A 27,770-nucleotide genomic window follows, 5' to 3' on the forward strand; every position below is an offset into this window, starting at 1 on the left:
TGGTCACTATTTCCAAGCGGTCCTGTTATAGTTACCTCTTGGACCAGATCCTGTGCTCCACTCATCAAGAGTAGATCAAGAGTTGCCTCTCCCCTTGTGGGATCCTGTACCAGCTGCTCCAAGAAGCAGTCATTTAAAGGATCGAGAAATTTTGTCTCTGCATTTTGTCTTGAGGTGACATGTACCCAGTCAATATGGGGATAATTGAAATCCCCCACTATTATTGAGTTTTTTATTTTGATAGCCTCTCTAATCTCCCTTAGCATTTCATCGTCACTATCACTATCCTGGTCAGGTGGTCGATTATAGATCGCTACTGTTATATTCTTATTAGAGCATGGAATTACTATCCATAGAGATTCTATGGAACATGTGGATTCATTTAAGATTTTTATTTCATTTGATTCTACATTTTCTTTCACATATAGTGCTACTCCCTCCCCCCACTGCATGACCTGTTCTGTCCTTCAGATATATTTTGTACTCCAGAATGATTGTGTCCCATTGGTTGTCCTCACTCCACCAGGTTTCTGTGATGCCTATTATATCAATATCTTCCTTTAACACGAGGCACTCTAGTTCACCCATCTTATTATTTAGACTTCTAGCATTTGTGCACAAGCACTTTAAAAACTTGTCACTATTTATTTGTCTGCCCTTTTCTGATGTGTCGGATTCTTTCTGTGAATGTTTCTCATTGGATCTGGCCCATACTTTATCCTCTTCCATCCTCTCCTCCTGACTAAAACCTAGAGAATCTCTATCAATAGACTCTCCTCTAAGAGAAGTCTCTGTCCGATCCACATGCACCTCTGCAGCAATCGGCTTTCCCCCATCTCTTAGTTTAAAACCTGCTCTGCAACCTTTTTAATGTTAAGTGCCAGCAGTCTGGATCCACTTTGGTTTAGGTGGAGCCCATCCTTCCTGTATAGGCTCCCCCTATCCCAAAAGTTTCCCCAGTTCCTAATAAATCTAAACACCTCCTCTCTACACCATCGTCTCATCCACACATTGAGATTCTGAAGCTCTGGCTGCCTACCTGGCCCTATGTGTGTAACTGGAAGCATTTCTGAGAATACCACTATAGAGGTCCTGGTTTTCAGTCTCTTTCCTAGCAGCCTAAATTTGGCCTCCAGGACGTCTCTCCTACTCTTCCCTATATCATTGGTACTGTCAAGGTTCCTCCCCCACGCTGAACTCTAGGGTACAGATGTGGGGACCTGCATGAAAAACCTCCTAAGCTTATCTTTACCAGCTTAGGTCAAAACTTCCCCAAGGTACAAAATATTCCACCCTTTGTCCTTGGATTGGCCGCTACCACCACCAAACTAATACTGGTTACTGGGGAAGAGCTGTTTAGACACATCTTTCCCCCCAAAATACTTCCCAAAACTTTGCACCCCACTTCCTGGACAAGGTTTGGTAAAAAGCCTCACCAATTTGCCTAGGTGACTACAGACCCAGACCCTTGGATCTTAAGAACAATGAACAATCCTCCCAACACTTGCACCCCCCCTTTCCTGGGAAATGTTGGATAAAAAGCCTCACCAATTTGCATAGGTGACCACAGACCCAAACCCTTGGATCTGAGAACAATGAAAAAGCATTCAGTTTTCTTACAAGAAGACTTTTAATAAAAATAGAAGTAAATAGAAATAAAGAAATCCCCCCTGTAAAATCAGGATGGTAGATACCTTACAAGGTAATTAGATTCAAAAACATAGAGAACCCCTCTAGGCAAAACCTTAAGTTACAAAAAAGATACACAGACAGAAATAGTTATTCTATTCAGCACAGTTCTTTTCTCAGCCATTTAAAGAAATCATAATCTAACACGTACATAGCTAGATTTCTTACTAAAAGTTCTAAGACTCTATTCCTGGTCTATCCCCGGCAAAGACAGAATATAGACAGACACACAGACCCTTTGTTTCTCTCCCTCCTCCCAGCTTTTGAAAGTATCTTGTCTCCTCATTGGTCATTTTGGTCAGGTGCCAGCGAGGTTACCTTTAGCTTCTTAACCCTTTACAGGTGAGAGGAGCTTTCCCCTGGCCAGGAGGGATTTCAAAGGGGTTTACCCTTCCCTTTATATTTATGACAGGTACCTACATGTACCACGACCACCGGCTCCTCCCCAGCACTACACATAAGTCTATCTAGATGCCTTGAGAGATCCGCAACCTTCGCACCAGGCAGGCAAGTCACCATATGGTTCTCACAGTCATCATAAACTCAGCTATCTATGTTTCTAATGATTGAATCTCCCATTAATAACACCTGCCTTTTCCTAATGACTGGAGTTCCCTCCCCCGGAGAGGTAACCTCAGTGTGAGAGGATACCCCAACATCATCTGGAAGGAGGGTCCCAACTGTGGGAAGGTTTCCCTCTGTTCCCGTTGACTGCTCTCCTTCTCTGGGCCTTTTATCCTCCTTAAGAGCGCAGGGACTATCTGACCGGAGGTGGGACAAATCTAGTGTCCCGGAAAGCCTCATCAACATACCTCTCCTTTCATAGACTTCTATCATATTGCCCTTTAGTCATCTGTTTTCCAAGCTAAACAGTCCCAGTCTTTTTAATTTTTTCTCATATGGAAACTGTTCCATGACCGAATCATTTCTGTTGCCCTTCTCTGTATCTTTTTGAATTCTAATGTATCTTTTTTTGGTTGGAGTGGCCAAAACTGAACCCAGTATTCAATGTGTGGGCATACCAAGGATTTATATAGCAGCATTATGATATTTAGATCTCTTTCTTGAGTGGTAACAGCTAATTTAGACCCCATCATTTTGTATGCATGTTGGAATTGTGTTTTCCAATGTGTATTACTTTGCATTTCTCAACATTGAATTTCATCTACCATCACCCGGTTTTGTGAGATCCCTTTGTAACTCTTCTGAATCATCTTCGGACTTTACTATCTTGAGTAATTTTATATTGTCAGCAAACTTTGTCAACTCACTGTTTATCCCTTTTTCCTGTTCATTTATGAATATGTTGAACAGAAGTGGTCCCAATACAGATCCTTGGGGGAGTCTGCTATTTACTTCTCTCCATTCTGAAAATTGCCCATTTATTCCTACCCCTTGTTTCCTGTCTTTTAACCAGTTACTGATCTATACGAGGATCTTCCCTCTTATCCCATTACTGCTTACTTTACTAAAGAGCCTTTGATGGGGGGCATTGTCAAATACTTTCTGAAAGTCCAAGTACACTATATGCACTGGATCACCCTTATCCATGTTTGTTGACCTCCTCAAAGAATTCTAATAGACTGATGAGGCATGATTTTTCTTCACAATAGCAGCGTTGACTCTTCCCCAACAAACAATGCTCATTTGTGTGTCTGATAATTCTATTCTTTACTATAGTTTCAACCAATTTGCCTGGTTCTGAAGTTAGGCTTACCAGCATGCAATTGCCAGGATCACCCTGGAGCCTTTTTTAAAATCAGCGTTACATTAGATATCTTCCAGTCATCTGATACAGAGGCTGATTTACATGAGAAGTTACATATCACAGTTAGTAGTTCTCTAATTTCATATTTGAGTTCCTTCTTGGGGGAATACCCCCAGGACCCACATCTGAAAGAATCCCAGTTACTGCACAAGGTGAGTAACCTTCTCTTACTGTTTAATTTATTAATTTGTTCCAAAACACCCTCTATCAATACCTCAGTCTGGGACAGTACCTCAGATTTATCGCCTAAAAAGAATGGTTCATGCATGGGAATCTCCTTCACAATCTCTGCAGTGAAGGACTGATACAAAGAATTAATTTAGCTTCTTTGCAATTGTCTTGTCTTCCTTGAGTGCTCCTTTAGCACCTCAATCATCCAGTGGACCCGCTGACTGTTTGGCAGCTTGCTGTTTCCAATGTACTTAACATTCTGTTTGTTTATTTTGCCCTCTGTTGCCACTGAGCTTCAGAGAAAAACAGTGCCTGTTGGAACCACACAAGTACCCTCTCTGTCAATGTTATAAAAGAGCCATATTGCCCTAACCTAACCAGACAACCAGAGATATAGAGACCATCTATTTATGTCTGGAGCTACTTCTGGGGTGTTTGATACAAAAGCCCCTTAATTTCTACAGATAAACTGTTAGTTAGATAGTAACTGGCAGGTAATTTGTGTTGTTGGACTTTTTTTTTTTTCTGGACCTAAAGTCATCAGACCTTTTGGTGCTTGCCAACCATGCCTCCAAGTCTCGGATAAGAAGGGGAGAATCAAGTGGTGTCTAATCTTGCTCCATGTTCTCAGATGTATGTGTGTATCTACTGTTTGTTCTGCTTGGGGGAAGCTCCTTCCTGTGGTTGCTGGTCAGTGTGTAGGGCCTTCACAACCTGAACCTGCACCAACAACAGATATTCCTTGCCTTCATCATCAAGGAGTCCTAATATGTCTAGACCAACATCAGATCAGCAATCTAACCCTGTGAATGTACAGAGCCTTCTTAATTTCTAAAGATGGGCACTCAAGGATGACTTCAGCACTGGAAAAAATTGGTGCCAAATAAGGTCCATGGATGTAGTGAGGATGTGGGAGGGGTCACATCCCAACTCTTGAAGAACCATAGTTAGAATGGAAAGTAACCTTTCTTTCCCATGTGGTCCAGATACATATGAGGGAGATATAAGGTAGGTATATTCTCCATATTTTATTTTAATAGTAGAAGTGGTATCAGGATTTTCAAAGTTTTTATGCTTAAGTTATGTTTAACATTACAGGATGCATTATTAGGTTCTACCAGGACAATTTTCAAGGCAACTGATGTTTATTTAGAGGGCAAATATTTCAAAGATCTTTTTGCTAAGTAATTCTGGTTAAGCTTTGTTGGATTATAAATTTATCATGTGGAGTATAATTTTTGAGCAACTGAGCCTATTTCAAAATCAGAATGCATATTTGCATGTAAAATATAAATTGTACCCATTGCCATTTGAAAAAAAAAAAAGAAATTTAAAACTTGTGTTGAAATGATCTTACTAAATTTAAAGTCACGCATATATATGAAACAAATATATTTTCATACAAATCTAGGTGCCTGGTCATTGAAATGGTGGATGTAGAATCATGTGGAAAAGTGAAATATTAAAATCTGTGTGGTTGCTTTGGCTGATTACTGTATATAAATATGCATGCAGAGCAGAGTCTCTCCCCTTCATGTCTGACAAAAAGTTGATGGTGTCACTAATTTATTCCCCTGGAGAAGGAAGAATTCTACTAAGAGATTAAAAAAAATGCCATCTTCATCATAAGGTCACATGAGAATCCAATTTGGGCATTTATCCAGTTTTGTCCCTTGCCAATTAGGATGTTTAAAACAATTTCTTCCTACTCTGAAGTTTGATGTTTACTGTGTTCAGAGGTCAGATTGTGGGGTACAAAGCTGATACTCTGCTCCTAAACCTTATCCGCCCTACCCTGAGTCCCAACTTAAACCGATTTGTCATACATACCTGTCTGCCTTTTCCATATTTTGTCATGGCATGTCATGAAACATGTGAGTCTATACTGTAAGTATTGTACTAAAATGCTCATTGAAATATTTATTCTTTATTATATTTTCAGTACTTTTAAATAAGTCCTGATCCTGTGCTCTGTGAAGAGCTCCCCCCCACGACCTCATATGAACCTTGTTGCAGATTTGGGGATCTTAGTTTGTGTTTAAAAGTAAAGTGGCCATCTGCTTTAAAAAATCAGAGATAATTGGGACCACCTTCACCTATATCTGCAATGAAGATAGGAATCTCTAGAAATATGAGTTTAGTGAGTGACTCACATTTTGGATTTTGATAATTTGAATTCATGGAAGAAAAAGCAAGGCAGCCAATTTTTTCTTACAATTAAGGAAAGAATTATTCAGCATGGAAACAAAGTTAACTTTGTGGCCTCTTATCCTCTTATCTTTAACTTACTTAAACTTATCATGTATGCTAAAACAGAAGACAAATTGACTATAGAATTATAAATAACCTGATTTGCTATTGTTGATACTCCCCCTCCACCATATTGTTATTTCCACATCTTCTGTTTCCATTTTATATAAGCATCTGCTGTTTAGTGGACTGGCTCAGCAGGTGCATTATTTGCACAGAGAATCTGTGTGAAATTCATTTTGAAAGATATGCGACTCAACAAGTGAAAACTTTTGGTACTTTTGAAGTGATAGGGGTCTTGTTCCATAAAAGAAGGAAAGCCTATTATGAAAAATTGCAGTTGATTCATTGCAAAACATTTATGGTAAAAAGGAATCAGTTCTTAAATGTGCCTTTCAAATACATGCAAGGAGCACCCTTAGAATATTTTTAAAAGCTTGGATAGCACTTTGCCAGAAATTACAAATATAATTTATCTTTAATATGTCATTTTAAACTGACAGCTTGACAGTTTGCAATATTTGTTCTTGCATAAAAAGAAACATACTTCTGATCGTTGAACTAAATAGTGACCATTGTTTTATATAATATTTAAGCAGAAGTCACGTTGAAATTAAGTTTTCCACTTCAAATTTTAGCATCTGGTGTATATTGTCTGTTGCGGTTGTCTTAGATGTGTTCTAACATGTGTCTGAAGGAATAATAAGTGTAAATTAGAATTTTAATGCACATTTTCTGTTTCTTGTCTCCCAAAGGCTCTTTATGTGATATTGGAACTCTTGTGTTGATGCTTGCATTTGTTCTTATAATTAGTCAGAACTGCAGATGATAATTCTGAAAATCCAGAGGCATGAAACCAGTTTAGATAACTATGCACATGAGAACTTGAGCTTAATTAGATAACTTTAACGTTTTCTTTATAATGTGAAAAGTGGTACTTGATGACATTCTTCAGGAATAATGAGACAGTGAAGCAGGGAGAAGCTTGCTACAAAAATCAGCTTTTGTATTCGAGTCTATAAGTCTCATTAGATTGTTCCTGAAACAAGTATTAAAAAATAAAAAATAATTCAGTGCAATTTATAAAGCATTTGGTATGCCCCAAAATGTATAATAGGCTATACTCACAGCAAGTTTTTTCCTAATTAGCATAAAAAGATGTATAAAAAGAACAAATCCTAAATGCATTATATCTTTATGTAAAATGCTCTCAATGTGATTACACAATGTAATGTTTGTAATTGTATCCTGCTGAGTGGGGGAAAGAAAATTGTGACTATGATCTAACATTTATTTTTACAGTTTATATAACCCATCAATTGAAAGTTGCGGCTTCTAATAATCTGTGAAGCTCTAATAATTGCAGTCCACTTATAAATGACAACGAGTAGTTACAGCGAAAGCCCCAGGCATTCTGCAGAGTGTTAGTGTCAATCTCTATGGCAAAAATGAGTGAATTCTGCTGAAAATTTGTATGCTGTAGGTGCCACAGGATAGCTGTGTTACTATAATTGAAGATTCTTAAAGTCCTTTTCTGACTGCAGAATTCAAGAGACCCTGAATAGATCTTTGAATTGGGATATATGTATTTAAACAACCACATGTACATATTTCCTGTGAGACTAGTCCACTTTAGTGCGTAATTAGAGACAGATATCACACAACATACACTTTCTGTTGAATGTAATATTCCTGTGATGAAGGAATTAGCTAAATTGTTAAAAAATCAACCAGTATGATGGCTGGTTTTATAAATATTTTTCCAGGGGATAATTTTATAAAGTTTTTAAGTCTCTTTATACTATACATATTTTCCCCCAATACTTTTCAGACGTTCATTTCAGTCGACATTTTACACTCATTTTAATTAATTTAATAAAAAGCTCTGTTAGCTCTAAGACTCTAGGGTCCCTTTGGGACCTATCTAAACTACAGCTTTTGAACTTAGTACTGTCCATAATTGTGCCAGAACCATATTCTTTCCAACACCTTATTTCTCAGGTACCCATTAAATTATATTTAAACTGTGTTCTAACATGATGGAAGCAAGCACAGGTTGGTACATCCACCTAGCAACACTGTTTGTGGCATAGGCATCTTGAAATTAGTTGGCATATTCATATCTTCCATGCTTTCAACTCCATATGACCCTGTGCATTTTGAGAATTCTTGGCAGCTATCCCATAGTGCCCTCCACAGTTGGTGCTTGGAACAGGGGATTGTGAAAAGGTCGATATAGCATTCTGAGAGCTTTGCTAAGATATTTCTGGAAATTTTTAGAGCACATTCACCTTTTCATTTATCAGCAATGTTAGACCTTTTGGATATGGTTTATATTGCATAGCACTTTTGGTGAACATCAATTACAAATTAAAACTTTACCCATTAGTTTTAAAAAGTGCTCCTTAAAAAAATTACATATTCAATGAAACGCTTATTTACAACTGTTCCTTGAGCTTTCATAAAGAATAGATTCACTTTATTGACACTTTTCCTAACACCTACAGCTCCCTGGCGGTAAAAGTAATTTAGATAAATATGCAGTAAAGCTGTAATGTGTAAGGTACAATACATGTGTATTCTCTAACAACTACCAGAGATACACACAGATAGAACGAGAATACAGTGGACAAATATGGGAGTGAAAATACAGTAATGTTCTCACCAGCATGTACTGTCCTATGCCTGTAAATGGAAAATTCCTCTCATAGTAAAATGATCATCTGCAGTTTTCCCAAAAGATCTGTAGATAATGATGGCATTTGAAATGCTAAACATTTCCCATGTGACATTTGTATTATGAAAAGACACTGACAAAAGTTAATCTGAAACTTTTTGTTACCTTCTTTAATTTAATAAAACTGTGATTGACCTAGCTGTGGTTGCCCACTCAAAAAAGACAAGAAAAGATACAATTCGTCATTATGAAGTAAGAATAAAATTGTAAGTCATTTTGCTTCAGTGGAAGCTGCCTTTGTACATAAATGGCTGACATCCTAATAGTTTTCAGAGTAACAGCCGTGTTAGTCTGTATTTGCAAAATGGAAAAGGAGTACTTGTGGCACCTTAGAGACTAACCAATTTATTTGAGCAGAAGCTTTCATGAGCTACAGCTCACTTCATCGGATGCATACTGTGGAAAGTACAGAAGACGTTTTTATACACACAAACCATGAAAAAATGGGTGATTATCACTACAAAAGGTTTTCTCTCCCCCCACCCCACTCTCCTGCTGGTAATAGCTTATATAAAGTGATCACTCTCCTTTCAATGTGTATGATAATCAAGGTGGGCCATTTCCAGCACAAATCCAGGGTTTAACAAGAACGTCTGAGGAGTGGGGGGGTAGGAAAAAACAAGGGGAAATAGGTTACCTTGAATAATGACTTAGCCACTCCCAGTCTCTATTCAAGCCTAAGTTAATTGTATCCAATTTGCAAATGAATCCCAGTTCAGCAGTCTCTCTCTGGAGTCTGGATTTGAAGTTTTTCTGTTGTAATATCACAACTTTCATGTCTGTAATCGCGTGACCAGAGAGATTGAAGTGTTCTCCGACTGGTTTATGAATGTTATAATTCTTGACATCTGATTTGTGTCCATTTATTCTTTTACATAGAGACTGTCCAGTTTGACCAATGTACATGGCAGAGGGCCATTGCTGGCACATGATGGCATATATCACATTGGTAGATGTGCAGGTGAACGAGCCTCTGATAGTGTGGCTGATGTTATTAGGCCCTGTGATGGTGTCCCCTGAATAGATATGTGGTCACAGACGGCAACGGGCTTTGTTGCAAGGATAGGTTCCTGGGTTAGTGGTTCTGTTGTGTGGTATGTGGTTGCTGGTAAGTATTCGCTTCAGGTTGGGGGCTGTCTGTAGGCAAGGACTGGCCTGTCTCCCAAGATTTGTGAGAGTGTTGGGTCGTCCTTCAGGATAGGTTGTAGATCCTTGATAATGCGTTGGAGGGGTTTTAGTTGGGGGCTGAAGGTGACGGCTAGTGGCGTTCTGTTATTTTCTTTGTTAGGTCTGTCCTGTAGTAGGTGACTTCTGGGAACTCTTCTGGCTCTATCAATCTGTTTCTTCACTTCTGCCGGTGGGTATTGTAGTTGTAAGAATGCTTGATAGAGATATTGTAGGTGTTTGTCTCTGTCTGAGGGGTTGGAGCAAATACAGTTGTATCTCAGAGCTTGGCTGTAGACAATGGATCATGTGGTGTGGTCAGGGTGAAAGCTGGAGGCATGTAGGTAGGAATAGCGGCCAGTAGGTTTCCGGTATAGGGTGGTGTTTATGTGACCATCGTTTATTAGCACTGTAGTGTCCAGGAATTGGACCTCTTGTGTGGACTGGACCAGGCTGAGGTTGATGGTGGGATGGAAATTGTTGAAATCATGGTGGAATTCCTCAAGGGCTTCTTTTCCATGGGTCCAGATGATGAAGATGTCATCAATATAGCGCAAGTAGTGTAGGGGCGTTAGGGGACGAGAGCTGAGGAAGCGTTGTTCTAAGTCAGCCATAAAAATGTTGGCATACTGTGGGGCCATGCGGGTGCCCATAGCAGTGCCGCTGATTTGAAGGTATCCATTGTCCCCAAATGTAAAATAGTTATGGGTGAAGACAAAGTCACAAAATTCAGCCACCAGGTTAGCCGTGACATTATCGGGGATAGTGTTTTTGACAGCTTGTAGTCCATCTTTGTGTGGAATGTTGGTGTAGAGGGCTTCTACATCCATAGTGGCCAGGATGGTGTTATCAGGAAGATCACTGATGGATTGTAGTTTCCTCAGGAAGTCAGTGGTGTCTCGAAGGTAGCTGGAGTTCTGGTAGCGTAGCGTAGTCTACATAGCCAGACAATCCTGCTGTCAGGGTGCCAATGCCTGAGATGATGGGGTGCCCAGGATTTCCAAGTTTATGGATCTTCGGTAGTAGATAGAATATCCCAGGTTGGGGTTCCAGGGGTGTGTCTGTGCGGATTTGATCTTATGCTTTTTCAGGGAGTTTCTTGAGCAAATGCTTTAGTTTCTTTTGGTAACTCTCAGTGGGATCAGAGGGTAATGGCTTGTAGAAAGTGGTGTTGGACAGCTGCCGAGCAGCCTCTTGTTCATATTCCGACCTATTCATGATAACAACAGCACCTCGTTTGTCACCCTTTTTGATTATGATGTCAGAGTTGTGTTTGTTTCTGAGGCTGTGGATGGCATTGTGTTCTGCACAGCTGAGGTTGTGGGGCAAGTGATACTGCTTTTCCACAATTTCAGCCTGTGCACGTCGGCGGAAGCACTCTATGTAGAAGTCCAGTCTGCTGTCTCGACCTTCAGGAGGAGTCCACCTGGAATCCTTCTTTTTGTAGTGTTGGTAGGGAGGTCTCTGTGGATTAGTATGTTGTTCAGAGGTGTGTTGCAAATATTCCTTGAGTCGGAGATGTCGAAAATAGGATTCTACGTCACCACAGAATTGTATCATGTTCGTGGGGGTGGAGGGGCAGAAGGAGAGGCCCCGAGATAGGACAGCTGCTTCTGCTGGGCTAAGAGTATAGTTGGATAGGTTAACAATATTGCTGGGTGGGTTGAGGGACCCATTGCTGTGGCCCCTCGTGGCGTGTAGTAGTTTAGAAAGTTTAGTGTCCTTTTTCTTTTGTAGAGAAGCAAAGTGTGTGTTGTAAATGGCTTGTCTAGTTTTAGTAAAGTCCAGCCACGAGGAAGTTTGTGTGGAAGGTTGTTTTTTTATGAGAGTATCCATTTTTGAGAGCTCATTCTTTATCTTTCCCTGTTTGCTGTAGAGGATGTTGATCAGGTGGTTCTGCAGTTTCTTTGAGAGCGTGTGACACAAGCTGTCAGCATAGTCTGTGTGGTATGTAGATTGTAATGGATTTTTTACCTTCAGTCCTTTTGGTACGATGTCCATCTGTTTGCATTTGGAAAGGAAGATGATGTCTGTCTGTATCTGTACAAGTTTTTTCATGCAGTTGATAGATTTCCACTCCATACGGCTAAATGCAGTGCCTTGCATAATGACAGGTTTCAGAGTAACAGCCGTGTTAGTCTGTATTCGCAAAAAGAAAAGGAGTACTTGTGGCACCTTAGAGACTAACCAATTTATTTGAGCATCAGCTTTCATGAGCTACAGCTCACTTCATTGGACGCATACTGTGGAAAGTACAGAAGATGTTTTTATACACACAAACCATGAAAAAATGGGTGATTATCACTACAAAAGGTTTTCTCTCCCCACACCCCTCTGCTGGTAATAGCTTATGTAAAGTGATCACTCTCCTTACAATGTGTATGATAATCAAGGTGGGCCATTTCCAGCACAAATCCAGGCACGAATCAGATGTCAAGAATTATAACATTCATAAACCAGTCGGAGAACACTTCAATCTCTCTGCTCACACGATTACAGACGTGAAAGTTGCGATATTACAACAGAAAAACTTCAAATCCAGACTCCAGAGAGAGACTGCTGAATTGGAATTCATTTGCAAATTGGATACAATTAACTTAGGCTTGAATAGAGACTGGGAGTGGCTAAGTCATTATGCAAGGTAACCTATTTCCCCTTGTTTTTTCCTACCCCCTGCCCCCTCAGACGTTCTTGTTAAACCCTGGATTTGTGCTGGAAATGGCCCACCTTGATTATCATACACATTGTAAGGAGAGTGATCACTTTACATAAGCTATTACCAGCAGGAGAGTGGGGTGGGGGGAGAGAAAACCTTTTGTAGTGATGATCACCCATTTTTTCATGGTTTGTGTGTATAAAAACGTCTTCTGTACTTTCCACAGTATGCATCCGATGAAGTGAGCTGTAGCTCACGATAGCTTATGCTCAAATAAATTGGTTAGTCTCTAAGGTGCCACAAGTACTCCTTTTCTTTTTATCCTAATAGTTATGATTAGCACTACCATTCATCTAAAAAGGGTCCTGTGACAGGTTCCCCCCGGGTGCCACCTGGAACTGGAGTACCATTGAGCCCGCCTGACTCACCAGCCTGGGCTGCCTTTACACTGTACTGCTGTGATAGGCACTCAAGCCCCCTTCAGCACACATACAGGTAGGGACATACCCAGCCACAGCTACACACAGATGCTGAAATCAGCTCTGCATGGGAAGGCTCAGCTAAGGCTTCTCACACTTCCTTAAGCATGCACCCCACTTTGGAGGGTAAACCCAAAATTATTCTATTTTGCGGTGCACTGGGAACTGTACAGCCTAAGCTCATTACATTCACCCCCTCCCTCAATGTGGAGGAAGATATGCAACAGCTTTCTGCCCCCCAGTTATGATTTCCACACAATGGTTTTAGACAAAACAAAAACAAGTTTATTAACTACAAAAGATAGATTTTAAGTGATTATAAGGGATAGCAAACAGATCAAAGCAGATTCCTAGCAAATCTTAATATACTAAAGAGATTGGATATGAATAGCAAATTCTCACCCTAATTGTTGTTTTAGGCAGTTTGCAGAGATTCCTGAAGGTAAGCTGCACTTGCTTGCAGCTTAAAACTGCAGGTATTCTTTTCACAGGGTAGAAATCCCTCTAGCCTGGGTTCAGCCCTTCTCCCCAAGTCCAGTCTTTGTTCCTCAGGTATTTCCAGCAATCTTCTTGGGTGTGGAGTCAGTGAAGAACCACGATGATGTCACTTCCCTGCCTTAAATAGCTTTGCATATGGCGGGAACCCTTTGTCTCCCCTCTTGGTTCCCATGCCCAGTCGGTGGAAAAACACTGGTATTCCAAGATGGAGTCCAGTACCAGGTGATCTGGTCACATGCCCCTGTGTAAAGCAGCCATAACTCAGAGGCTGTTTCTAATGTCCTCAGGAAGGCTCCCCAGTAGGCGATTAGCTGCTTCGAAGACCTATTTTTCTCCCTAATGGCCCTTCCCAGCCATCAAATTTGCGGATGATACTAAACTGGGAGGAGTGGTAGATACGCTGGAGGGGAGGGATAGGATACAGAAGGACCTAGACAAATTGGAGGATTGGGCCAAAAGAAATCTGATGAGGTTCAATAAGGATAAGTGCAGGGTCCTGCACTTAGGATGGAAGAATCCAATGCACTGCTACAGACTAGGGACCGAATGGCTAGGCAGCAGTTCTGCGGAAAAGGACCTAGGGGTGACAGTGGACAAGAAGCTGGATATGAGTCAGCAGTGTGCCCTTGTTGCCAAGAAGGCCAATGGCATTTTGGGATGTATAAGTAGGGGCATAGCGAGCAGATCGAGGGACGTGATCGTTCCCCTCTATTTGACATTGGTGAGGCCTCATCTGGAGTACTGTGTCCAGTTTTGGGCCCCACACTACAAGAAGGATGTGGATAAATTGGAGAGAGTCCAGCGAAGGGCAACAAAAATTATTAGGGGTCTAGAACACATGACTTATGAGGAGAGGCTGAGGGAGCTGGGATTGTTTAGCCTGCAGAAGAGAAGAATGAGGGGGGATTTGATAGCTGCTTTCAACTACCTGAAAAGGGGTTCCAAAGAGGATGGCTCTAGACTGTTCTCAATGGTAGCAGATGACAGAACGAGGAGTAATGGTCTCAAGTTGCGATGGGGGAGGTTTAGATTGGATATTAGGAAAAACTTTTTCACTAAGAGGGTGGTGAAACACTGGAATGCGTTACCTAGGGAGGTGGTAGAATCTCCTTCCTTAGAGGTTTTTAAGGTCAGGCTTGACAAAGCCCTGGCTGGGATGATTTAACTGGGAATTGGTCCTGCTTCGAGCAGGGGGTTGGACTAGATGACCTTCAGGGGTCCCTTCCAACCCTGATATTCTATGATTCTATGATCTATCTAGATTGATTGCATTCTGCCTAGTGGGCATTCCCCAGGTGTAATCATATTTGTCATACAGATTTATAGTCAATATTCCTAGCTTCAGATACAAAAATGATACACACATATAAATAGGATAATCATATTTAGTAAATCATAACCTTTTAATGATATCTCACATGACCTATCTTGTATAAAATACATCGTAGTTATGCCATAATCATATCATAACAATATCTCTTTCAAGAATATGGGGCATAGTGTCACAGTCCTCTTCAAATAAATCATTTGATGGGTTTGCAGATTTTTTTGGGCAAAGAAAACCATAGTCTTAAAACGTGTCCCAATGTTATCTCAATATTTTCTTAGTTCCCAAGCAAGTGCTTGTTGCCTTTCTGTGTAAAAACAACTTTTACAGTTTCAGTAATCTTTACTAATCTAATGTCCTATTCTATGAAGAGAGTATCTTCTTCCATTATTCATTTTTATTGACAGTTATCCTTTATGGCCTGTAAGTTTTGTATTTTTCTTAAGTAATTGAAAAGTTTTGCCCCCTCTCTACCATTTTTTAAAAAAGAAAGTACTAAAAATGTCCTCAGATACAGACTTTAATCTTTTGTTTGTTGAGCCCAGATGTGCCCAATTTTCAAACTTGGCTGACTGTCAGATTTCTCTCAGGGAATGTCTGCACTTCAAATTGTGAGTATGAATTTCAGCTTGAGGAGACATACCTGTGCTAGCTCTGATCTAGCTAACGCACTAAAAATAGTATATAGCCACAGCAATGCAAGCAGCAGGAGGGGCTACCTGCCCCAAGTGTGCCCAGCAGAGACACTAGGTACAAATTCAAGCCAGCTAGCCCCTCCCATTTGTGTTGTCATGGCTGCACTCTATTTTTAGTGCACTAGCTCGATAGGAGCTAACTCAAGTATGTCCACTCAAGCTGGGGACACCCCCAACTCAAAGTATACAGCAGTGGTTCTTAACCTGGGGTGCATGCACCCCCTATGGGTGCGAGATGCCCTTTCTGGGGTTGCGAGACATGCTAGATTTTTTTAGAAGGTAAATCATTGAAAACACAAATTAAGACAGGCAGGTAAGTATAACTACTTTGTTTCCTCAAACCTATGTATTTATTAACATTATACATTTTTAATGATTACTGTATTATACAAACAAAAGTATATCTTGGTTTAAAGAACTGACCTACTTCAGTGATTTTTGATAAGGGGTGCGAGAACATATTTTGAGAACCAAAGGGGTGCAAGCTGCAGTAAAGGTTAAGAACCACTGGTATAGAGATACCCACAGTTGTTTCAATCCCACGTCTATTCTGTGTTCACCCTTGTGATATGTCCAGAAACCTTCAACGAATATCTGTGGTTACACCATGCTAGTGCAAACTCCCTAGCTTGATATAAATTAAAAGAAGGGCACCACTTTGGCACTGGAGCTGCAATTCTAACCTCTCCTGTTTGTTGGAGCTGATGAGGAATAATTTCTTTCTTAATGGAAAGCTTTGGTAATCTTGAAGAGGCAACTGAACAAAGTAGCACAGGCTTGCAAAATGACTGCACCACCATAGTTAGGGTTTCATTGAGATTTTTCACTTAAAACAAGGATTCAGCCTCTTTGTTCTGTACGAAGAATACATTGGCAGGGGGAAAGATTCTCAGCTAGGCTGACCTCATACTCAGTGCAGCGGAGGAGCGGAAGGGTAAAAGTGCCTCTAAGCAACCTTTCTGTTCTCCCAGCCTGGGACCACTGAGGTCATTTTGGCCCGTACTATAAATAGACCAGTCTAAAGTCTGTTCTAAGTCTGCTAGCAGGGACAGCCCTACAGGGATGACTCCTCCAGTGAAGGATTGGAAGGAGTGCTATATGCTCTGGTCTGCACACATACCCTAAATGGAGACCACCATCTATAACAATTCTTTCAAAAAAGTGTGCAGAGGCTTTGGGTTCTTTAGAGCAATAAAAGTAAACAGTAATAGCAGTAAAACAAACAAAAAACCCACACCAATTAATTCGTGTTAAAAATTGTGTTGTTGAAATATATTGTGAAATAATCAATTAAAAATAAATTACTGGGACATTTTCTCAGCTCCTGGGACACTTTCTAATACCACTTTAAACCTATAAATTATTTTTCAAAGTTGATATTTTGGCATATGTAAATATTGGTGTTTAATATCAATTAGTTATTTGTCAGGTCATTTGTCAGTAAGAACAATTTAATATTACATTTACATATTTTATTTTCTCAGTCAAATGAAACAAAAATAGATTTCAAAGTTTAAATTGGTGTTTCTGTAATTATTTATTCCATAATTGTATAGTGTAACACTTCAAAAAAAAAACAAAACCACAACCGCAACCATGAAAAATCTCTCACAAAAACCCTGTCATTTTTGAGGGCACCTGTTTATGATTGTGATGGACAATCCATATGTGTTAAATGATGTCAGGTGAAGATTGTACTTCCTCTAAATTGTTGTTGATTGGTTGCTGTGTAGCTGTGAACTGTAAAAATGTAGCCTGTTATCGGTGGGATCTTCTTTTACACAGAGGGAGATGCTCAGTGCCCATCAAGAAGAGTCAGGAGATCCTTTAACCTTTTGGTTTTGCACACTGTTCAGTTTTACTCATTTGCAAAATGTAAACGTGCATAATTTGCGTAGTAAACAGGGTTCCCCCCCAAGATATTAATAAAATGTTGAGGGGAGTAAATGTCAAATAGTCTCAATGTGAGTCCTGCATTGATTGGAGGCCTGCTAAAATTTGATCTCAAATAATTGTTGCTGTCCATAGACTAAGTTAAATGTGTGGAAAGAAGCTTTCTGGGAAGGGAATGCACGGGGTAGAAAATGAAAATGTGGAGAATACACCCTTTGGAGTTTTGATGGAAACCATGATAATAGGAGCTACCTGTATCAAATGATTTAGTCAATTTTAGAATTACACCTCCCTCATGGTGGCAAAGGATTTATTACATTGTAAAGTTGCAAACTAAAGGTAATAATAGTGCTCTCCCCCGCCTGTCCCACATATGGTGTATACAGTCTCTTGGAAGTGAGGTAATTAATTTTTTATAGACTCTTGAGGTATGGTGTGTCTGTAAGTGTTCTGTTTTAAGAAGCAATAAGAAGAACACACACACGCACTTTACCAAAAAACCACAATCACATGAGAAGTTTGAAATTAATTAAAGTATTGGATTTCTTGGTGATCAATTTTAAAATAAAAAACTGTAAGAGCAAAGGTTCCAATTACTGATTGATAATCCTATTTCAGCTCCAGCTAGGGGTAGAGAGAGTATCCCCAAAAAGCTTGTGGGGTGAGAAATGGAAAGGGCTGTCATCAAGGTTCACAGTGCCTCTTTATTTAACCTGTCAGTTTTGTGGGTCCCGTTCCTTCTCCTTCATGGCTTTTAATAGTCATTATGAAGCTGTAATTCCATCTGGGTATTTGTAGCTTACAGTTATACTATAACAAGAAAAATATGATGCTGCAACTGCTTTTCTGTTTTTCCTTTTCCTTCTGTGGGATGGTGCTAATGGCAAAAAGATGTATTTTCATTGTTTCATGTGTCTTTCCCTTCTGAGAGTCAAACAGAAAACTGAATGTAAACTAGCTGTTTCTCTTAATATTGCTCTCCATCCACTCAATAAACATCACAACAGCTTAGTAAAGTTCAGGGATTGGTCATTTGAATACAAATGGGGCCATCTGGCTCATATAAAATTAGAGATGGAGCCCAAACTGGAACAGCACATCAGAATCCCCTCAGACTTTGAGAATGCTTGTGTCCAGAAATGAACTTCATGGCTTCTACTCATCTCTATATTGAAAAAGAGTCAACTGGGAGATGAATTAACTCTTTTTGTTGATATGGTTCAAGATTGAAAGGGTTTCCCCCCTTCGTCTCCAGCCAGCTTCTCCTGAAAACAGGAAATGAAATTGGTCCCACTGTCCCTGTGGACTGCCTATGGTGCTGGTTCAGAATTTAGAAAACAGGCAAAAATTCAATGGATTGAGCAGTGTCCAAGTGATCACAGAACAATGACAGTGGTTCATAGCTGAGCACAGAGCTCAGTCAAAGCAAAATAAAAATTTAAACATTTTAAGAAAAATTGTGTCCATCTTTTGTCTTTCTTTTGTTCACTAGATGCTGCTCCTTATTTTCCATTGCCCAGGACTTTGGTTTACTGAGCTCATAGCTTGCCAGATTACTGGAGCCAATCTGAAATTTTGCCCAAAACAAGAAAGAAACCTGTAGTAAGATTTCTAATCTATCTGTCTAGGTTCTTATATAGCATGCATCACTGTGGTGCCTGACGGTGAAATTCACCCCAGTACAGAGACTGCATAAGGCCTATGCAACACTTAAATTCCTGACTTATTTTGAGGGTTTTAAGTGATGCACAAGAATGAATTTCATCTTGAGTTAATCATGAATTTTGCACATACATATCTCTCATTCCTCCAATCAGCAGAGCTTAGGGTTTGGTTGGAGTTTTTCTTTTGTTTTTTGTAGTTTTGTTGTGGGAAGACTTAAGTCTAAGAAGTGAGTTTGGCAGTTTACTCTAAAGATGCTGATATTCTGGTTATCCTAACATTTTTTGGGAGTGAGTTTTGGATTGGTAGGGTAGTTATTGAGAAAGCTCCATCTTCCACATTAGGTTAATGCTTGATATTCCAGTGTTCAGTGGAGCATAGCTGTTGTAGAAGATCACTTGGTTTTCACTTTTCAAATTCTAGTGTGTCTTTGGTCAAAGTTGATAGTGGTAGAACCTTCAGCAGTCTTCAAAACTTCCAAACAATCTGTCTACTAGTCATGAGTAAGGTTACGTTTATGTCACGGTATCCGTGATTTCCAGAGACATCCAGGACATTTTTAGCTTCAGCCCATGGGGCTGCAGGACTGGAGCTTGCAGCTAGTTGCTTCAATAAGTGTATTATATGATGTCCTGGGTCTCAAACCCAGCGCTATGACTTCCCACACAGCCACCGCATCCTGGCCTCCACCCAGTGTCTGATAAAACCTGGTGGGTTGAGGAGTTAGTAGGACTACAGCGTCAGCCAAGGCACCACCCTGATCCGAGGAGCACCTGGCTCCAGCAATTGGTCCAAGCAGGTTATTTAAGCCAGAAGGAGGCACAGAAAGTTGTCTGAGCAACAAGGTGATATACAAAATATAAAGAATGTAAACTGTGCAAAGTAAATCAGATGTTTAAAATTCAGTTTGAGCAGCTTTTTAAAAACCATGAGTCAGGCCTGAAAAAATCATAAGATTGACTTAAAACCCATGAGATCTCAAATATTTTGGCTGTTCGTTTTATTTGCCTTCTGGTTTGTGTTTTTAGGAGTCACAAAAGCTAGAAACTTTTTTTTTTAAATGCAAGCTGAAATTCTCATGTACTCCTGTGATTCCAGGAGCTGGGGCTTTAAAATAAAACACTAAATCTGGTGATAATTGTGATAAAAATGTGAGAACTGGCAACTCTGTTTTTTCTAATATAAGCTAGGCATTTAAAAAATAATTTATAACCTAGTATCTCTTTTCCACTATAATGGAAGATTGTAGCACTCATACAATAGGTTTATTTTTATTGGGTGCCAACAACGTGCTTAGCATTGTACAAGCAGAGTAAGGCAAGGTTTTTTCTTTCAAGAAGCTCACTGTCCAATTATGTTGCCAGATTCATGTTTGTCTCTGTGAACAGATCCAAGTTAATGCACAGAATGACCATTTACCAAAAGCCTCATAATGAATTGAAAGTCACAGTGAGGAATAACTAAAAGCCATTTATAAAAAAAGAGTGTTATGTTCTAACACTGTTTTTTGGTCCGTGATTATGCAGAGATGGTAACAGTTGAAAGAAAGTTGCCAGCTAACCCTCACCCACAAATTTGTACCTTCGCTAATCAATTTGATCAGAAAACTAATAACCAATCAACCCTACTCACTTCCCCACTGCATGCCCACAAGTCCAGTTTCCTGTTGTTGTGGTTACATTATTAAGGTACCCCCTTTCACTTCATTTGAAAACCAATCTTGTTTCTTTTATTTTATACATACCAGCATGCCTTCTAGCATTTAACTTCATCTTGACTTGCAACAATAACTTCAACTTACACAGTGCCTTTTCGTGCCAAAATATCTCATTTTACTAAAGATGTCAGTAACTTAATCTTACAGTCGGCAGTTCCAAGTTCTACATTATTAGCTGAAAACAAAGGGAAAAACAAGTGAGTTCAGGCTGATTTTAAGAATGAAAGAATGGAAGCATCCTTGACATCTCTGGTTTGCAGAGAAAAGGTGCTAAATGAAAGAAACTACCATGTAATTTGACAGTTAGTTAATGATGAGATATGAAGCCCAGAATCAGGTTACCTTGATTGGCGTAAATTGTGACCACATCACAGCAAGAGCATAGTCCAAAATTCAACTGAGACAGCACCTGGAATAGCAACCGGTTTAAATGAGCCAAAACTGAAATTATCTACTTCCTCCATCTACTGTAAATAGAATCTTAGTAGCAGAACTATTTTTTATCAGTTTTAGTCTGTTAATTGTGCAAGCAGCAATATCAGAAAAAGCGCATTACTGAAGTCTAAAAAAGAGATCAAAGGTATTGTTTTATCACAAGAGTAGCAAAATCACATACTGTCATGTTCCTAATGTAGTACAGTAGAACCTCAGAATTACAACCATCTCAGGAATGGAGGTTGTTCATAACTCTGAAATGTTCATAACTCTGAACAAAATATTATTATTTCAGAAGTTTACAACTGAACATTGGTTTAATACAGCTTTGAAACTTTACTATGCAGAAGAAAAATGCTGCTTTAACCATCTTAATGTAAATGAAACAAGCACAGAAACAGTTTCCTTACCTTCTCAAATCTTTTTTTAAATTTTCCCTTTATTCTTTTAGTACTTTATGTTTAACACAATACTGTACTTTATTTGCTTTTTTTTTTGGTCTCTGCTGCTGCCTGGTTGTGTACTTCCAGTTCCAAATGAGGTGTCTGGTTGACTGGTCAGTTCATAACTCTGTGTTCGTAACTAAGAAGTTCTACTACAGTAGTTTTGTCACAGTAGACCTGTAATTCAAATATTGGAGCAGCACAGCATTTGACAATGCATGTGTTAATAACACTGGTACTTCATATATCACACAAGCAACGTAGTTTAGTTTAATCCATTAAACCAACAGTTATTATGAAGGGACAACTGAACAAACCTTTACACCACTAGTGTCATGAGCAGAAATGTTACAGAAATGAAATAGCTATCAGTTACACTTGTACCTACAGTGTTTAGGCAATGAGCAAGTAAATGCTTCCATTTGCAAGTAATTATCTGATCTATCAAAATTCATTGTAGAGCACAGTGAATAACTAGCAACAAATAATTTATTCAGATTTAACCTATTTTTGCTTGATTAATATCAACAAACAGGGATTTCTCCAAAAGCATTCATTATTCAAATTTATTAACAAATATCTTTGATTTTTTTAATTATTGTGAATATTCAAAATTTGAACTGTGTGGCTTTAATATAATTAGTCAGTTAAGTTGTATGGTATTGATTCCCAGCTGGATGAAAAGCAAGCACTCCTGGAATGAATAAGTGCCTGCTTGTGCAAAATTTAAATCCTGTTTCCACAAATACTCCCACGTGTAACCTGAAAGTTGCTTTCTGCAATGTTTGCCAGTAAAACTTGATTGTGAAAAGTGACCACCTTAGAGGAGTAAGAACTTAGTAAATCAGATCTATTTAAAATTCAAACTAATAGATTTTTAGTTTAGTTTAGTTTAGTTTGCATTATTCCGTGAGCTCTGGTATGTTGTATTTCTGTAAGATTGTGGAATTATAACCAGGTATCATTAGATAAAGTGATGACATTTCTTGATGCACGAGTACTATTGCATCACAAACTTAAAGTGGCATTAGCTTTTAAAGAAATGGTAACTGATTGCTTTTGTTTTCTGTGTTTACATATTGATATCAATAACTCAGTATTTTCTACACCTGATCTTTTCTCCTACCTTCAGTGAGTATTAAATTGTATTTATTTTTATTTAGTCCTGAAGTTGTAAAGAGTGAACCATATGGCGAGAAGGCTGATGTCTGGGCTGCAGGGTGCATCCTTTATCAGATGGCAACTCTGAAGCCACCTTTTTACAGCACCAACATGCTCTCCTTGGCAACTAAAGTACGCAGGTTTGCTAGATCAAACTGCAGTTATTTTTGCATGCACCTTCTGGGTCTCCCAGGGTTCAAATATACGATTGCAGAAGACAAGCTACTTTGCACTACAAAAGTGTGAATGAGTAGAAGTAAAATCTGGGTGTGTATTGCAATGTTGCCATTGTAACCACTAGAATTTACACATGGAATCATCTTACAGTTTAATTACCAATACATTTTTACCCTATCATTTGATGGTAGGATCTTTCGATTCTAAAGGTTTCTGATGGTACTATAGGGTTGGATTTACAATAGGGTGTGCACTACTAGCAGTCTAGAACATTATCATAGATAAAAGATATTTCAATTTTTGTGTAAATTTCACCCTGACTTAAATGCTGTAGCTCTTTAGCCTACAGTTACCTAATATTATATTAATCTGTTTATCTGATAACAAGTTCTGCATTAGAAGATATGCTCCAAAGTTTCTTTATGCACGTATACTGGTGATGCAATGTCTGTCATGTTGTTCCAAGGAAAAACATTAACCACACAGACTTCCATATGTATAATGGAATATCTTTATTTTCTTCACTCTCAACTATTTATTTTGCAGATAGTAGAGGCTATGTATGAACCAGTGCCAGAAGGAGTCTACTCTGAAAAATTGTCAGTTACTATTAAAAGGTAGGTTTCAGAGTAGCCGCTGTGTTAGTCTGTATCCGCAAAAAGAACAGGAGTACTTGTGGCACATTAGAGACTAACAAATTTATTAGAGCATAAGCTTTCATGGGCTACAGCCCACTTCATTGGATGCATAGAATGGAACATATAGTAAGAAGAGATATATATACACATACAGAGAAGGTGGACATTGCCATACAAACTGTGAGAGGCTAATTAATTAAGATGAGCTATTATCAGCAAGAGAAAAAAACTTTTGTAGTGATAATCAAGATGGCCCATTTAGACAGTTGACAAGAAGGTGTGAGGATACTTAACATAGGGAAATAGAGTCAATATGTGTAATGACCCAGCCACTCCCAGTCTCTGTTCAAACCCAAGTTAATGGTATCTAGTTTGTATATTAATTCAAACTCAGCAATAGAAACGCTTCAAAAACGGACTCCAATGAGAAACAGGATACTTATATCCTCACACTTTCTTGTCAACTGTCTAAATGGGCCATCTTGATTATCACTACAAAAGTTTTTTCTCCTGCTGATAATAGCTCATCTTAATTAATTAGCCTCTTACAGTTTGTATGGCAACTTCCATCTTCTCTGTATGTATATATATCTCTTCTTACTATATGTTCCATTCTATGCATCTGATGAAGTGGGCTGTAGCCCACGAAAGCTTATGCTCTAATGAATTTGTTAGTCTCCAAGGTGCCACAAGTACTCCTGTTCTTTTTATTAAAAGGTAATTACTCATGTCGTTTTATTTCTCAATCTTTCCAGAAAGGTGCTTTGTTTTGTACATTTTCATTAATACAGATGGCAATGTAACAATGTACTGACTTTAATAATCTTCAGCTTTTGTCTCTGAATGTAGAAGGGCTTCAAGGTTAAAGGAAAAAGGAGAGATGTGCTCACACTGCTAATAATACATATAAGACATGCCACTATCATCAGCATGTCTAGCCTTGTAATAATGGTTCCTCTTGTAAATGGTTTATTGGTTGCATGTTTCCTTCTTTATCATTAAAAAGTACCTGATAAGTTGAGTCGTGCAATAAAATGAGTCTCCCAGTGCCTCTTTTTAAGATATTGCATGTTTCCATATCCTGCAAATTATAATAGAATGTTCATTTGTTTCTATTGATACAGGAGTTTCTTTAGAAATTTTTTAAATTCAGGATGTTTCTCTTGTATTTATCTTCATGTAATGAGAAGCATTGATGAATGTACAGTTTGTAAGCATAAATCTATAGCTCAGAGTTACCTCTGTTGTATCCCTTGTTTTTCTTTTTCTCTCTCTATGTTTTATATAATTTGGGGATTCGGAGTGTGTATGAATGATCAGATGTGAATTAATTTTAGACTTCCAGATGCTGAAGGCTCTGTCCTTTATTATTGGAAATGAAGCAAGGAATTTGATTTGCTCTCTCATCTTGGCATTACTCTGACATGAAGTAAGCACTCAGGAGACAAGTTTTTTGGAGAGAAGAAATGGTCTAGGCTTATAAAAATGTAGAATTGTAGGATTGGAAGGGACCTCGAGAGGTCTTCTAGTTCAGTTGCCTGCACTCAAGACAGGGCAAAGTATTCTAAGACCATCCCTAACAGGTGTTTGTCTAACCTGCTCTTTAAAAATCTCCAATGATGGAGATTCCACAACCTCCCTAGACAATTTATTCCAGTGCTTAACTACCCTGACAGTTAAGAAGTTTTTCCTAATGTCCAACCTAAACCTCCCTTGCTGCAATTTAATCCCATTCCTTCTTGTCCTGGCCTCAGAGGTTAAATAGAACAATTTTTCTCCCTCCTTATAACAACCTTTTATGTACTTGAAAACTGTTATCATGTCCCCTCTCAGTCTTCTCTTCTCCAGACTAAACAAACCATTTTTTTTCAATCTTCCCTCATGGAAGGTCATGTTTTCTAGAACTTTAATAATTTTTGTTGCTCTTCTCTGGACTCTCTCCAGTTCACCCACATCTTTCCCAAAATGTGGCACCCAGAACTGGACATAATACTCCAGCTGAGGCCTAATCAGTGAGAGTAGAGCAGAAGAATTACTTCTTGTTGCTTACAACACCCTTGCTAATACATCTCAGAATGATGTTTACTCTTTTTGCCACAGTGTTACACTGTTGACTCATATTTAGCTTGTGGTCCACTATGACTGGTGATAATGGGCAAGGCAAAAAGTACACAGTTTTAGTTTGTGCACTTCTGAGTAGCTTCAGCTCCCTCTACCTCCCTTTACAAAAAATCAACCTGAAACAAAAATGCTTCTGCTTTCTTCCTCAAATGTGGGATTCTGCCTCCAAAAAAGTCAAACTAACCCCACAAAAGGAAGACTTGGGTCCTATATCAACATCATTTCTATATAGAGAGTTCCTGTTCTCTCATGGCCCTGAACAGTGAGAAATTCTAGCTTATGTCTAGGCTTAGCAGAATTCAATTTTTATTTTTTTTATAATTTTGACAGATACTATTGATGTTTATTTTTAAGTGGTGTTTTAGATTTTTATTGATTTACATTTTCACAGTTGTGGAAAATTATGGCGGGGTCAGGCAATAAGGGTCAGACAATAATGATATAATGACAGGAGATGTTGACATTCAAAGAGCTAAAGATTTATAACTGTTAAAACACAAATTGTCAACATCACATGTCAAAACATAGCTAGTAAATAGCCCTAAATCAAACTCTGAGTTCTCAAGCAGCACTTTTCTTACTTTGCCTGTCTGTACATTTAGATTATTATCAATGGAAGTATTTTTTGGCAGTTTCTGTGTGTATAGTGAAATTGATATCTACCAACATTTACCAATAAAAATCTAATCTTTCCAAGCCTATTGATGTATTGGAAAGGTTAGAATTTCAGCTTTCCAGTAGGATTCAACCTCAAGCTTGAAACAGTCCTGACATAAATTACTTTCAAGTCATGCCACTTTTAGGCATAAAAAACATATTTTTGGTTGTTTTCAAAAGGTTTTATGGCTCCCTCCTGATCCGTGAACAGTTAGTTTCACAGTAACTAAGGAAGCCTGGCTATACAAGTGAAAGAAGTAAAAAAACAATAACATTTCTAAAATAGGTATGGGGTTTTGTAGCATATGTGGCACATTCTGTGTTACTGGCACTCATTTGGAATGAATGGCATTACTCACTTACTTCTCACCACTTAACAATTATGCCGTCATCTCAAATGTATCCTGATAATACCTTCATGCCTCATCGTGCCGTAATCATGTATTCATTCTGTCTCTTTCTGACTGGATCAGATCCTCATGGTGACTTCATGGGAGCTATCCTTTTTCAAAGTGCTGAGGATCTGTCCCTCTGTGTCTTTCTTCCTCCCTCCTATTCATAAATACATAATAATACTTCCTTTTACAATTTTTAAAGTATCTGATTGGTTGAGGGCCCACTATTCAGTTACCTTTTATAACTATACACACAGTGACTACTGTAACCTGTTCACTGATAATCCCATATAATTATCAGTATAACTGAACTTTTCATCACTTTATCCACATTCTAATAAGTTGTAATAGATGTAACAGATAATTATATGAAAGAAGCTGGGAATAAGGTGTCACTAGCACAAATACTCTATTTGGGTGATATTAACAGTTGTGGCAAGCATAAGATAAACCAGATAAATATTCTGCATTCCTTAGTATTGATCAATTGAAGTATTATGTTCAGTTTTTGGTTCATACTTTCAAAGAGATTTAGACAAAATGAAAAGAGTTCAAGGAAAACAGCAAAAATAAGATATGGAAAATAAGATCCATGGGTAAAAGTTAAGAGAGCTGGACATGTTCACTCCAGGTGATTGAGATGCGATACCTGCCCATAATAGGGATGCTATAAATAAGCCAGGTATCAGTTTTTCAGCCAATGAGGAGCAAAGAAACAATGGCTTTATGTTGCAACTGGTAATTTATGTTCAATATTTCAGGTAAAATTTGTAAATGTAAGAACTTGTTGCCAGAGAAAGTTGTGAAATCACAGTCATGATTATATTCATGGTTAAATATCCATCTCTTAGATATTCAGTAGTAAATAAATCAGTTCTGCCATGATTCAGGGGAAATGGATTAATGACCCACTAGAGGTCCTTTCCAGCTCACATGATTCTTGGAAATTCTCACAAATTTCAGTGGATTGAAGTGAAGAAAATAAACTTCCCTTTGATTGCCATTTTTTAAAACAGAAAACAAGCCTGCATCTGTTA

The 27,770-nt window shown here is 38.7% G+C and overlaps 1 protein-coding gene across 1 annotated transcript in view; it reads left to right on the top strand.

Annotated features, from left to right (window-relative positions):
• The window catches only part of NEK10 (NIMA related kinase 10), a 185,081-nt gene that overhangs the window by 100,594 nt on the left and 56,717 nt on the right, over positions 1-27,770 (top strand). Inside the window, exons 24-25 of the mRNA XM_084620570.1 lie at positions 22,748-22,877; positions 23,469-23,539. Coding sequence (XP_084476696.1) covers positions 22,748-22,877; positions 23,469-23,539 — 201 coding nt within the window. The remainder of the gene's footprint in view (positions 1-22,747; positions 22,878-23,468; positions 23,540-27,770) is intronic.

This window comes from Lepidochelys olivacea (assembly GCF_965140295.1).
Source record: "Lepidochelys olivacea isolate rLepOli2 genome assembly, chromosome: 2".
NCBI lineage: Eukaryota > Metazoa > Chordata > Testudines > Cheloniidae > Lepidochelys > Lepidochelys olivacea.